The 15,000-nt window shown below is 45.3% G+C and overlaps 1 protein-coding gene across 1 annotated transcript in view; it reads left to right on the top strand.

Moving 5' to 3' along the window:
• LOC125284986 (regulating synaptic membrane exocytosis protein 3-like) overlaps positions 1-15,000 on the top strand; it is a 69,519-nt gene that overhangs the window by 12,535 nt on the left and 41,984 nt on the right. The window contains 1 exon segment of the mRNA XM_048229168.1: positions 2,577-2,910. Coding sequence (XP_048085125.1) covers positions 2,625-2,910 — 286 coding nt within the window. The 5' untranslated portion in view covers positions 2,577-2,624.

The following is a 15,000-nucleotide window of genomic DNA, read 5'->3' on the forward strand; positions in this document are numbered from 1 at the left end:
GCAACCTTAATTTTAGAGTTGGCCTTTCATGAATGTCTTACTTTCACTTTCCGCCATTCACTTAAACTTTCCTACTTGCTAGATTTGACCAATCTTCCATAGCCTATGTGCACAAGTAGTTTGAGTAGAACTACTGATCTTCATTATCTCCCTGCTTGTTTACATCTTATCATGTATGGTATTATTTCATGATCCTAAATGTTTGATTCTTTTTAATGTTTTAACTTCATCTAACTGCGCTTGTATGTAGGCACTGCCATTCAGTTGTGGACGTTCGTAAATTGCGTTTATGGGTGGAGAAAGGCAGAGAAAGGCGCAGTTTACACTAAGGATTGAACGATTGATAAATACGATGGAAACTTGGGTCTGACAGCGTTCGCAATCTGCGTTGTGTCCATGACGCTGATAACACTATGTTCGCAAAATGTTCGTACATCTGAGTGTAACTGTGTGTATTTTTGTCTGCATAAGTATATTTGTGTGTGTGTGTGTGTGTGTGTGTGTGTATGTGTATGTGTAGGCGAGAGAGTTTGAGTGTGACTTTGAGTGCTTTCTCAAGGTCACACACTCTCTGGCTCTAAGCTGGCATGGAGTCATATATCCGGGTCACTGTGTAGCATGTGGAACTGGGAATATGGACCACGTTCTCCTGTAGCCTGTTGGCCCCATTCCCATGACCTTGGCTGACCTTTTGGACCTGCCTGACTTTAGTGTGAGGGTATACCAAGGTGGAGGGATCACTTCAAGTCCTGCCTTTGAGGATGAATCACAAACACACATTTTGTTTTTAATGTTGATGTAAAATATGTAGGGCTTGTAAATGTCAGACAGGTACAAACCAGAACAAATAAGAACAAATACAGTGTTGCTTACGTACTGTGGGAGCTATGACTAATACAGCTCAGTTATCTCCCCTCTCTCTCTCTCTCTCTCTCTCTCTCCCTCTGGATGTCAATGTTGTCTGTACCTTCATGTCCCCTGCTGAGTTCCATGTCATGGTTTGAAAATGCTTATTATAAGCCCACTGATAATGTGTCAGTTCTGTTTCATAAAAAAAAAGGAACGTGCTGTGTTAGAGGATTTGTGGCTTCTGTTCATATGGCAGATGGGGATTTGCTTTTGAATGTTGCTAGCGTTTCACTGCCAGTGCTGTTAGTCGGGCGATTAGACGTAATGTTGTTGTTTTTTTATCAATATCCACGCTCTCTGTAATGGGGAAAAATCAAAGGAAAGGGCTTTTAAAAAGTGAAAGTCTCTCTCGTTCTTAATTTGTCCCTGTCATTGCGAGTTCTAAGTGCTCTAACGTTAGAACTCGCAATGACAGAGACAAATTAAGAACGAGAGAAGTGTTTTAGTGTTTTAAGTTTTGTAAGTGCTTTAACGTTATACTGTAAGTTGGATGTTGCCAAGATGGGTATTGGACAGATAGGTTAATGAACGCTAGCATCAAGGTGGAGAGAAATGCTTCACGTAAAACAATCACAGACTAGCAACAGACAGGGTGTGGTCTGTGATTCTAGTCTCAATTGAAGGAATTGTGTGTGTGTTTGTGTGTGTGTGTGTGTATGTGTGTGTGTGTGTGTGTGTGTGTGTGTGTGTGTGTGTGTGTGTGTGTGTGTGTGTGTCTATGCTCAAAAATATATTCATATCATCGTTCATATTATACACAGTCTCGGTTCTATAAGTGGCACAAAGTGGGTCAGACGGAGCCGTAAACAAGCCCAGCCAATCAACATGTTTCAGGAGTGTGAATGGTAGGGGTGTCATTTGATTGGTTGTATGATTCTCCAAGGCTGTGGCATGCCTGCTCTAACTACAAACAAGCTGTACTGACTATGTTTTCTTGCTGCAGGCATTCCTCTCTCTCAATTCAATTCAATTCGATTTAAAAGTTGCTTTATTGGCATGGGACTGTGTGGGAACAGTGTTGCCAAAGCTAAGGCAGCAGAGGGCCCTTCGCCAAGAAGTATGGCCATTTTTTGGAATTTGGGGAAGAATGTCCATCTTAGATTTTCACACTTTTCACAGTGTGGAAAGAAGTTCTCCTCTGTCTCAACCATCTCTGCCTGACAGTGACCACATATTATTTGTTCTCTTGACAGCCAGGTTTTTCTGCCAGCCTGTTTCTATTGCTCTCTCTCTCTCTCTCTCTCTCTCTCTCTCACTTTCTTTCTCTGTCCCTTGTTTAAATCCTTGGTGGAATCAAGGATTGTAATAGAATACAGTGTAAACTGATAATATGATAAGTTGACATGGGAGAAACGCAGTTCTGTCAAACAACTCAGGAAACCTAATTTATAAATTATTACATTGCTTTCATTTTAAATTGTTAAAAGGTTTTTCAAGAAGTTTTCCTCCACACACCCACATACTCACTCTAAATAAGCTGTATTGGAATGACCAATAAATTCATGTTTACATTACCAAACATACATTAAACATAGACAGACGTTCGTAACACATACATAGTATAACATATAACAGAGGCAGCATTGTAGGGTACGCAAAGCATTGTGTAGGCTCCATCATCTCCACTGACACGACGTTATATGTCTCTCTCCCGTTCTCTCCCGTAGCCTCTTCCCGTGCTTACGCCCCCTTACCCACAGGCCAGTGCAGGCACCATGATGCTCAGCGGCTCGGTAGACGTGCCCAGTCCGGGCGGGATGAGCGCGGCGGCGGCGCGGAATGTGGTGCGCAGCTCCAGCATCAGCGGCGCCATGTACAGCCTGGAGAAGAGCCCCAGTAGCGGGGTCGGGGGAGGAGGAGGAGGAGGAGGAGGAGGAGGAGTCGGGGACGCCGGGGTCCTCGCCGGGAACAAGAAGCGGCGCTCCAGCCTCGGGGCCAAGATGGTGGCCATTGTGGGCCTCTCGCAGTGGAGCAAGAGCACCCTGCAGCTCAACCAGCAAGGTGAGGGGGTGGGGTGTGTGTGTGTGTGTGTGTGTGTGTGTGTGTGTGTGTGTGTGTGTGTGTGTGTGTGTGTGATGGGAGTGTCTATATTAAAAGTGTTTGTGTGTGTGTGTGAGTATTTGTGTGTGTGTGTGTGTGTGTGTGTGTGTGTGTGTGTGTGTGTGTGTGTGTGTGTGTGTGTGTGTGTGCATTTTCAGAACATGGTTACCAAGGATTTCTGTGCATTGGGGAAAGATATATTCTAACTCCAAAGACATCTTGTTGACAGCATGCTGTAAACAGATATAGGCATTTTAACAGATATATTGAATGTTTCGGTTGCTGTTACAGATACATACCTTAGGATACATAAGGATGCCTGAAGGATGTTTGTTTGTGTTGTGTAAAGAGGCTTTTGTATAAGGAAGCTAGAGGTTGTTTGTGTAGCAAGTGGGTGTTTTATATGTATTTTGTGTGTGTCAATCTGCAGTGTTGGTTGCTATGGATCTCTAAGTGTGTGTGTCTCTGTGAGTGTGTGTGTGTGTGTGTGTGTGTGTGTGTGTGTGTGTGTGTGTGTGTGTGTGTGGGTGTGTGTGGCTAGTGAAGGTGGCTGAGTGTCTCTGGTAGCTCAATAGTAAGCCCACACAGCTTAAGTGGTGGTGCTATCAGCACCAAGGTCACAGAATTAATTTCCAGGAAGCTTAAGCTCACATGTTTCCCCTCATTATGCTCTGTAGAAATAAATCTGATCAGAAATGAATGACTGGGAGGACGTATACATGGCCTGCTAATGTGGCCTAATGGTTCTGTAGTTATTTGTCACAAATTATGCCTATTTTGGTGTTTCTAATAAAAACATGGTGTCCTGTTTCACTCTGATTAACTGGTTCGGTTTGAGGAGGTTAGGAGGTGGTGTGTGTGTGTGTGTGTGTGTGTGTGTGTGTGTGTGTGTGTGTGTGTGTGTGTGTGTGTGTGTGTTTCTCTGAGATTGCTCTTTTTTGGTCGCTGTCCATGTTTCTGTCTTTGGCTCAGCAGCAAGCCAATCCTTCTTTCCTTTCGTTTGCTCTCTCTCTCTCTCTCTCTCTCAATTTTCAATTTAATCCATTTTAAAAAGCGTGACCATTCATGAAGAAAGTGTTGCCATAGAAAACATCAGAACATAACATAACATTGAACCATAAAACAATATGTGTAATTATAAAATACACAAACACACACACCACACACACACACACACACACACACACACACACACACACACAGTGTCTCTCCATCTCGCTGGGTTGTCATTGTTGTGGTCATGGTTTCCATCTCCCTCCTGCTACCCCATGTCAGCTAATGTGCTGGATGCAGCTCAGGTGAGTGTGACTTCATCAGTCACCCCAGCTCTCTCTCTCTAACGCTCTCTCTCTCACACTCTCTCTCTCTAACGCACTCTCTCTCTCTCTTTACCTTTGTCTTTCCAATACTTTTCTCTCACCCCTCTCTCTCCTCCTCTCCTGTCTTTAATGCCTCCTCTCTTCCTCTCACCATCTCCCTTGTTACCCCTCTCTCTCCTCCTCTCCTGTCTTTAATGCCTCCTCTCTTCCTCTCACCATCTCCCTCGTTACCCCTCTCTCCTTTTTACCTTTCCATCTCTTCTTCCTCTGTTTGCCTCTTTTCTGCTTTTGTTTCCCATTCTTTTTGCCTCTCCCTCTCTATCCATCTTTTCTCCCCTCTGCCTCTCCCTGTCCACCCCCCCTCTTCCTCTTTCTCACTCTCTCTCACTCCCTCACTCTCCCTCTTTCTCTCTATTCCTCTCTCTATCCATCTTTTCTCCCTTCTTTCCTCTCTCCCACACTCATCAATCATCAATCTCCTTCCATCCCATTTCTCTCTTTCTCTTTCTCTCTCTCTCTCTCTCTCTCTCTCTCTCTCTATGTCTGTCTCAGTCTCTCATGCTTTTTCTGTCACACAATTTTAGTTCTATTAAAGAAGCCATTATAGGCATGGTTGTTCCAACAACACTATTGCCAAAGCCACTATGGACATACAGCACTGTATATATAATTGAAATGTTATCACAAGGTGATAATAAGATACCTCTAATAGTAATAATAATAATAATAATAATAATAAACACAAATAGGCATGGCGTTCGTGTTTTGTTATGGGTTGGCCAGCTGTTACAAAGTGTGGCTGCCAGAGTGGCCAAAACCTTACTGTGTGTATGCAGAATGCACAGTTTGGTCATTTCTCTTTATTTGTATGCAGTAGATCCAAACTCTTTCTACCACTCTCCTTTCCCCTTCCCCTTCACAATGGCTTCCTTTCACTATCCTCCTCCACCTCCTCATCCTGTTGCCTTCTCTCCTCTTCTTTCACCTCTCTCTCTCTCTCTGCCCCCCATCCTTTCTCTCCCTCACACTTTTTTTATCTTCCATCTTGGTCCCTGTCACATCTTTGTGGAAGGGACTCTCTCAGGCGCGACTCTATTCTCTGCCAGCGAGAAGGTGTTGGATGTCATTAAAGTTGAGTGTGTCACGCTGCCGCTCAATAGAGGACGCCATATTATCTTCTCCGCCATCTAGGGTTGTGGTGAGATTGTACCAAAGATTTCCCTGATTTGAAAATGGGGGTTGAGATATGGAGATGGAGAGATAGAGAGAGAGAGAGATGGAGGAGTGGAATCACAGGCGAGTGTCTTTCTTTTGGTTCTCCTAAAACATGAATCACAATGGGCCTGCTGCCTATCACATGGTTCTTTTGTGTTGAGATGGAGGAGAGTGTCTGAGTCCAATTGGCATGCACGCATGTATGCACACGCATGCACACACACACACACACACACACACACACACACACACACACACACACACACACACACACACACATGCACACACACACACACACACACACACACACACACACACACACACACACACACACATGCATGCACGCACACACACACACACACACCTGGCCTTTGAGAGCTCCTGTGGAGTGGCCTTGTGCCTTTGTCCAGGCCTGAGCGAGTGGGCGTTTTTCTTCTCTCCTCATAAAGGGATCCAGGGTTGTCTCAAGCAGGGTGGTGGACGGAAGCCATTTCAATTTCATTTAGCCAAAAAAGAAACAGGGAGAATTAGAAGTCAGATTTCTGTCTTAAGCTGTAACTTAACACACAACTGTGTGTGTGTGTGTGTGTGTGTGTGTGTGTGTATGTGTGTGGTTTATGTGTGTGTATGTGTGAGATGTGAGTGTGTGTCTGTGTTTGCGTGTATGTATGAGGTGTGTGTATGTGTGCCTGTGTATATGAGGTGTGAGGTGTGTCTATGAGGTGTGTCTGTGTGCGTGTGTATATGTGAGTGTGTGTGTTTGTGTGTGTGTGTTTGTGTGTGTGTGTTTGTGTGTATGTGTGTGTGTGTGTGTGTGTGTGTGTGTGTGTGTGTGTGTGTGTGTGTGTGTGTGTGTGTGTGTGTGAGTATAGCTCAATAATGCAACACCATCTTGGCGCGCGGTGCGTTGCTGTTCCTAGGAGGCTGACCTGCTCCCCTGCCTCTGTTGCTTCCTGAGGCGGAAGATCTGAGGGAATGCGACCTCACCGCCCGTACTCCTTTCCTCACGAGTAGCTAGAAGTCAGCTCCTTTGCACGAGTAGCTAGAAGTCAGCTCCTTTGCACGAGTAGCTAGAAGTCAGCTCCTTTGCACGAGTAGCTAGAAGTCAGCTCCTTTGCTTCCAAGTGCTCTTTTACTCTCTTGCTCTTGCTCACTGTCTTATCAAGGCATTGCCTCGCTCTTTTCTCTCTCTCTCTGGCTTTCTCTGTAGTGTTTTTCTCAGTCTGTTCCTCACTCTCTATTTTTATTCCTCTATGCATGTCTCACTATCTTTATTTTTATTTGTCTTTCTTTGCCTCTTTCTTTCTCTCTCTCTCTCTCTCTCTCTCTTCTTTCTCTTTCCTTCTGCTTGGTGTGCTGTAGGTTAATTACAGGCATGCTGTGTTAAAAGTGTCAGGTGAAGAGCCGAGGCTCAGCGTTCAACTCCCTCTCCACCCGCCGCTAGCGCTCACGGCGGCTAGCGCTAACCCACCACCCACTCTCCACACACAGCAGTGCAGCGCAGGCCAGCCGCTCAAGAAGGTAAACATGCCAGAAAGACCCATGGGGGACTGACTGCTACAGCAGATAAAGAGAGGGGAAGAGAGAGAGGGAGAGTAGAGTTTTTTTGTTTGTTTTTCTGTTATATTGTTTGATTGTGATGTACGCTGTGATATATGCCAATGGTTGGATGTTGGTCTACACATAGACCCTTCAATTTCTTATTCCCATATCCCTCATGTAGCCTGGATGCCAGCCGAACTTAGCTGTGCCCGCAACATTTGAGGTTGGGAAATTCGGTCTGGACTTGTTCCGTTGTGGATCAACTAGGCCCAAACCAGAGCTGTTCGGACCAATAAAATTGGGCTTTGTACGATGATGGACAGATGAGCAACAGTGCCTCGTCTATCTAGTCATTTGAGCACACTTACGTTGATTTTGTTTGCAACAAAAATACTGTGGCTAGAAGCTCAACAGATGGCTTCTAAGACCTCATTTACACATAGGACATTTTTTTATTTTATTTATTTTATCACTGAAAACAATTATTTCTGAAAACTCTGGCCAAAGTGGATATGTGGGAAAACTTTCATCAAGGGAAAACAGCGTTTTTTTGTACATGTTGTTCCCTCATTTACTTAAAATCTCTGATTGGCCACGTGTTTGAAATAGAGAGAGAGAGAGATGGTGAAGTGGAGGCTGCTTTGGCAAGATGAATGTCTATTTTGTCATTTGGAATTTCAATTTGAGAGAGAGAGAGAGAGAGAAGTGGTAATAGCACATCTATTCATACTGTATCCCTCTCATTTTGTTATTTTCATCTTTTTCAAATGCATCATTTCATTTCATCCACCTTCACATTAGATTAGTCTATAATTTGTTTCTTCTCATACCTATTCCTTCTTTTTATCATGGTTTGGTTTCTATTAATAATTTCTCCATCTGTCGTCTATTGCCATTGCCCTCTGTTGCTCCTCCTCTCTCTCTTTTATTTCTCATTCAATCTTTCCCTCCCTCTTTCTCTCTGACTTTTACTTTACCTCTCTCTCTCTCTTTCTATTTATCTCTCATTCAATCTTCCCCTCTCTCTTTCCCTATGAGTCTCTTTACCTCTCTCATTCTCCAATTTTCTCTCTCCCCCTCTATCTCCTTTTTTCTCTCTTTCACTCTATTCCCCCTGTTCTCTCTCTCTGTCTGGCTGTCGTGTGCACACACCTGACAGTGGACCAGACTGCTGTGCTTGGTCACCTTTGCGCCATCTTCTCCCCTTAAATAGGATGACCTTTTCTGGGAACTGTCGTCTGTACGAACCCTCCCTGCAGGGCACACACACTGCCCACGCCACATGTGTGTGTGTGTGTGTGTGTGTGTGTGTGTGTGTGTGTGTTTGCAGTCCCTTTTGCCACAGCCAACAAAGACAGCTCCCTAGGCTTCAGGAGGAAAGATAATGGCAAACTGGACACACAACCTGCAGGTTTGGGAGTTTGTTCAGCTGGCCGGACCTAAATGACCTGTGCAACAGAATCAAACTAAAATGGACACAAGGCAACTCAGAGGTATCTGATGCAGTGGTCACAGACCCATCTGTTACTGTGGAGGCTGCGGTCTGTCACAGTGAGGCATAACACACACTCCAGAACACAACAGCAAGGACATTCCTACTGAACATCAAACAGATAGAGACAAAGCAACACTGGACTGGACTAAGAATGCAGGGAAAGTTGGCATGCCTTGCTGACCACTCTGCCTCTCATTCTATGTGCAGAAATGCTGCGATAGGTGAGGACATTCTCTGTTTCACTATTAAGACAGAGAGGAAGTGCACACACAAGTGTATGTGTGTAGGTGTGTATGTGTATAGGTGTGTATGTGTATAGGTGTGTGTGTGTGTGTGTGTGTGTGTGTGTGTGTGTGTGTGTGTGTGTGTGTGTGTGTGTGTGTGTGTGTGTGTGTGTGTGTGTGACAGACAGAGAGAAGGAGAGAGAGGGAGAAATAGAGGGAGTACACATGAGTATATGTCCGTGTCTGTGTGTGTGTGTGTGTGTGTGTGTGTGTGTGTGTGTGTGTGTGTGTGTGTGTGTGTGTGTGTGTGTTGTAAGGTCAAGAGGTCACCCAGGCACCATGACTCACCCCTGTGTCTGGGTCACTGGCATATCGCTCCATCTCCCAGCTGCCCTTGTCCAGCGCCAGCACACCTCTGCTCTCCATCACCCGTCCGCCGCTATCGCTCCTGGATGCCAGCCATGGCCAAGAGGGAACGCAGACCCACCGCCTGGGGTGGGACCGCGCCAGACCTGGGCCAGGCCCTTCCCGCAGTCAGTCAGCAGCTGCGGCTGGCTGGCCTCCAGGAAGTGGCTTTTAAAAGGCATTTTTCCATGCAATGCTGGAGAAGTCGTCAGCTGGGCAGTTATGGCCAGTTATGCTCCCTTTCCACTTTCACTGGACTTAATGGATGCAGGACATTTAGAAGGGGAAAGAATTAGGAGGAAGGGAATGAGAGGATATAAAGTAAAGTGGAAGGGAAGAGAAGAAGCAGAAGGTTGTGATTTACTGCAGAGAGAAAGAGGGAAAGAAAACTGCTTAGGTGTGTACTGTGGGCCTAGAAGGACAGGATGAGGAGAGAAGAGAAAAGAAGGGAATAGAGTGAAATGGAGGATGAACGATAGAGATGAAGAGATGGAAAGAAGGAGTGTGAGAGAGAGAGAGAGATAGAGAGAGAGAGAGAGAGAGATGGAATGAGAGAGGGAGTGGTGGACAGACACGTGAGAGGCCGGCAGGGCCAGAGTCGGGGCCTTACCTCATCGCCTGGCGTCTCTGCCAGCTCCGGTGCGGTTGGCACACGGGCACGCTGTGTGCTGCCAGGCTGCAGCATGGTACCTCGGTGCCCGCACGCCCTCTGGGGCCTCCGACACTGGCTCTCCTCCCGCTCGCCCGCGCCCCTGCTTGGTCACCATGGCGATGGTGCCAGGGCTGAGGAGGGCCGTGGCGACTTCCTCCCGTCATTCCCTGCCTCTGCCCCACCTTCACCGTTTCTGTCCCTCGCACGCCTCGCTCTCCCTCCTCCTCCTTTCTTCCTCCTCCTTTCTTCCTTTCCTCCTCTTCCTCCTCTCCTTTTCCTCTTCTCCTGGTCTTAGATTAATGCACAGCTGACGCCAAGCCTGTCAGAAAGGACTGGCTGGCTGTGTTTGTGTGTGTGTGTGTGTGCACATCAGTGTGTGTGTGTGCGTGTCTATGTGCTGTTCCTCCTAGGACCTGTGTTCCATGGGTATCTCTAATGAACAGCAGGGTTCTAAACGCTGAAGAGGAGCTCTGCTAAATTTAGACGCCTCTGAGAGTGACAGAGGTGGAGAAAGAGAGAGAGAGAGAGAGAGAGAGAGAGAGAGAAAGAGAGACTCCAAAAATATCATCCCACCAACCCCCCCCCCAACCCCCCCACCAATCTTCCTCGGCAGGCTACACCAAATCATCCAAGATGCTGAAGAACATATTGTTCTGAAATCCTCTTTGACAGCAGGGGTTTTCAACACTATTCATTCTTTCTTTCTCTACATGAATATTTCATTCTTTTTTTTGTGAAATAACAGCATGTTTAAGATGCCCCCTGTACTATCACCACTCTCCACAGGAGTCAGTAGCTTTGATATTCATATTCATATTTTTCCATTCCATTCTTTTCATTTTTGCCCCCATGCTAAATCATGTGTTAGCTGCTGAGCGTGCTGAGAGCCAGCCCTGGGCCCCTGGGCTCCTGCCTGGAGCAGCCAGTCTCTGCTCCTGGATCCACTCTCGTCGTCATCACTTAAAGGTGCAGTATGCTATAGGGCTGCGCATTTATCACAATCGCAATCGTAACCAACACAATTGCCTAATCACAAAAGCTAATTGCAAAAAAGAAAATCGCAATATCTGTCTGTTTTGCAAAAGGTTGTTCATATTTGAGGCAGGGCTGTTACAGTACCGTTACAGAGTCAGGACTGAGCCTTTTGGAGCGCAAACATTTCATGGACAATTAGAGGTGGACTGAGCATTGAAGAATTTATCAAAAAGTGTATATAACAATAATCTTTATTTATAGAACACTTTTCTAAGTTACAAAGTGCTTTACATATATAAAAGAATAAACAGAACAAAAATGTCTAACAACAATACAAATACAAAGACCATATCAACATTGGCAAGAATAATGGAAATGTATCTTCAAAAAATTAAAAAAATACATTATTAGACAGTATACAAGGCAAAACAATACCAAAACAAGACAAAACAAAAAATTTACTTAAATAAACTCTTTAAAAGCTTTGCGGTATAAGCGAGTTTTAAAGGGCCCTTCTGTAATTCCAGTCATTTATTCGCCGATTTCTCATTTTTATTGTCACATTTTTCTCTTTTGTAGGGCTAATGGTGATATACTTACTTACTGAGATAATGGGCTAGTCAAGGGTTCTAGCACTTCACCAACCAGATTGGTCATTGAGGCTGATTCGAGGCTGATTCGACATGTCAAATTGGCCAAAATGAATGCCGATGAATGCCGACTCCGACAGATGACGGCACGGGACACACCGAACCGACTCGTCACCGACCTCGCCTGACTGTCTGATGACGTCCGACAGACGATGATCAGATTGGTGTGTCTGGGCCCTAATAGGCCTAAAAATTTGATTCACCATATGCTGGAACCCAATGACAAGGATCTCCGTTTTGTCAGACATACCCTTTAACCTTTAGGTAGTGAAGCGAGAGAATGAATCAGATATCACTTCTTTCTCATTAGATGAATAAAGTTATTTAGATCTGTCTATTTTGAAATTACTGTAGATAGTGCATTACACAGTTTGTTATCAATTTAGCTATTTCCAATGTATTAATAGATTTAGATGATTGCTCTTTCTATTTTCAGTGTATTCAATTTCATACATTAATAGACACATTTGTGCTTTAAATCACGTGCATCCACTGAGGATATATATGCAGCCCTTCCACCTCCCTATATCCCATCCACTGCTGCCGACTGTATTGCACGAGATTAAAAAGTCGTCTGTATGATGCAGTCAGTCAGACTTCCTCTGCCCTGTTGCTCCACGCCCACGACACAGAGGCAAGGAATTAAGCACACAGTGAGCTGAGCTGAGCGAAACCCTGCTGCATGTTGACATTTCCCAGTCTAGAAATTTTTCCCAGATTTAGAAATAAGCATCATAAATTGGTTATTATTGTGACTTTGTGCTCCTCCTCCTTCTTCGTGTGAATCATGCACAATGCGCCCACGTGGCTCGGAACCTCTCAGATGCTCTCTGTGCGTTCGTTTCGGCATGCGTCATGGTTGCGTCACGACATCGCTTCACTAGAGACTGTTAACTCTGACTGTGTCTTTTACAGTACTATTTTAGCTGCCCTGCTTGCATTGTACGGTGAGACCCTTGGGTTGCAGATGATCCAGAATTCAGTCCGTGCCGTGTTTGGTCTTTGGTCCTAAAAGAGGAAACATGTCATCCTACTACTGAATCCCCTTCACTAGCTCCCTGTAGCTACGTAGGCGGGCTGAATGTTGAATCTGTGGTTCCCTCTAGTTGGTTCTAACTCAGGGCAGGATAACCATCCCAACACCACATCACCAGTAATGCCTTCTCACACCGAGTAGGGCTACCATTGAAACATAAGTTTGGTGACAAACCTGGGTACACGTTGACTTGGGGGTGGTAGTAGTGTAGTGGTTAAGGAGGGTACCTATGTTCCCCGGGTCCTATGTTCACCGCTTTGTATGTGACTGGGGAAAATAGGACCCTTTTAAAAAAATGGGTTCTAGGTTCCCCTAGGCAATTAGCGGGGAACATAGGACCCTTTTTTTCAGAAAAAAATTATTAACATTATTGCAACCGGGGAACATAGGACCCTTTTGGGGAAAAACGGGAACATAGCACCCAGGGAACATAGGGATGACCCCATTAAGGAGCTGGGCAGCCAGTTGTGCTAGCCAGCTGTGGGTTCAATTCCTAGGTGCCACTGTTGTGCCCTTAAGCAAGGCACCTATATCTGAGTTGCTTTGGGGAGACCCTAGCCCTTGTAATAATTACAAAGTATGTAAGTAGCTTTGGATAAAATTGTAAATCAGCTAAATGAAAAAGTAAATGAGAAGTCATGTGAAAAGGAGACCTCTCCTTTTCCCCTAACTTCCTGTTCCTGGTTTAAACTGTTAGAACTACCTTGTGTAATACACACAGGACTTTGCAACCAGACATTCACCTGCACTCACCCTGATTATTTGTTTGAAGGGTATCATTTTATTGCTGTGTTTGTCTTGTGTATGTATGTGTTTGTACGAGGAATGATTTTAAAAGTATTTGTACAGACCGCTACCCCTCTAGCATGGTTTAGCCCAATTCCTTGATTGGGGTAATTGGCTGGCCTATTTAAAGGCTGGCTCACTTCACACAGGAGAGGGTCTTGTGAGAGAGGCTTGTGAGAGAGGTGCTGTGTGAAGTCTGGATAATACAGAGTTGAGAACTGTGACTGCTAGCTTAAGAAACCGGTTGGTTAATTTTGTTTTGTTTTGTCGTCAAGTCTTTTTGTTTGCTTTTTGTTTGCACTGTTTTCACACTGTGAATAAATCTGCACTCTCCACCAAAATCCTCGTTTGCTTGCTGTGTCTTCACCCCATCATCACTTCACCTCAGTGAGTCCTAGCCGCTCATCCTGCGTGTGGGTACGGACCGCAAGGACCGTATTTTTCACAGAAGTCCTTCCTATACAAGAGCCACATGGCTTTGTCTTGCTTGGAGATTCATGCACCTCTATTAGGAGGTTTACCTCTGCTTCAGAGTTGACTCACCCAGACTGGACATTTAACCCCACTCTTTGAATTGCCACCCAGCAGGGGTAAAACGAACCTGTCTCACAACAGTTATTAGTGGGTGGATGATGCAGCGCTGTGTAAATTCTGCTTCACAAAGACAAGAAGAGCTCACAGGGAAATGGAGACTTGTTCCAGAGGAGGAAGAGGCTTGAGTCGCTCAGTGTGTGTGTGTGTTGTAACCCTCGCTGGTCAAGGTGTGCCATTAAAAATCAATGCAGACTGCCGCTGTGTGTTCTAGCCGCTCTGAGTGAGCCGCTGTGTGTTCTAGCCGCTAGACCGAAGCGGGAGGTCAGTAAATGTGTCATCAGAAAGTAGTATCAGGCTGTGCGTGTGTGTGTGTGTGTGTCTTCAGAAAGTCACAATGTACTCTTTCAAGGTGCTCTTTCAGTGGACTCTTTCCAATCTCAATGTAGTTCCTACAGTCCCTACAGTAGAAACCAAAATAAAGTGGTTGTGTGTGTGTGTCTGTGTACAAATGTGTCTGCACCTCAGTGCTTCAATAAAATCCCACCTGTGCCCTTCAGGTATAATCCATGATATGATGAGAGGGATGTGGACCTCAATTAATTCGCACCATCAATGTGGTTTTACACTTTGCTGCTTGCTTTGCTACTGGGCAGAGTGAATTACTTCCCGACGTCTTTGACCAGCAGGACTGCACTGTTGTTTGATCCTTAAAGAGCTGACAGCCCAGTTCTGCTGTGGCTGTTATTTGACAGGGGCTCGAGCCACTGCCTTTTTGTGGACTCACTGACTAAGGAGGATTATGTCTTTTTGTGGACTCACTGACTAAGGAGGATTATGTCTTTTTTGGTTTTATTTTTTGTGTCTATTCTTAGCTGCCGAAGATAGAACACATGCCAAAGTGGTTCAAGAGTAACTGTTGAGTGAGTGTAGTTGACCGTGCATGTGTGTGTGTTTGTGTGTATGTGAGAGTGTGTGTGTGTGTGTGTGTGTGTGTGTGTTTTTTTTTTTGGGGGGGGGTGCTTTGGTACACCTCAGATTTAGGCTGTGACTCATCCTTTGCTGACTCCCTGCTGTTCAGAGGAGCCTGCTTAACGCTGTGGCACAGAACACTGACAGAGGACACACACACACACACACACACACACACACATACACACACACATGCGCGCTTCCGCACGCACACACACACACACACATGCATGCATACACGCATGCACA

Source organism: Alosa alosa, chromosome 20 (assembly GCF_017589495.1).
Source record: "Alosa alosa isolate M-15738 ecotype Scorff River chromosome 20, AALO_Geno_1.1, whole genome shotgun sequence".
In the NCBI taxonomy this organism is placed as follows: domain Eukaryota; kingdom Metazoa; phylum Chordata; class Actinopteri; order Clupeiformes; family Clupeidae; genus Alosa; species Alosa alosa.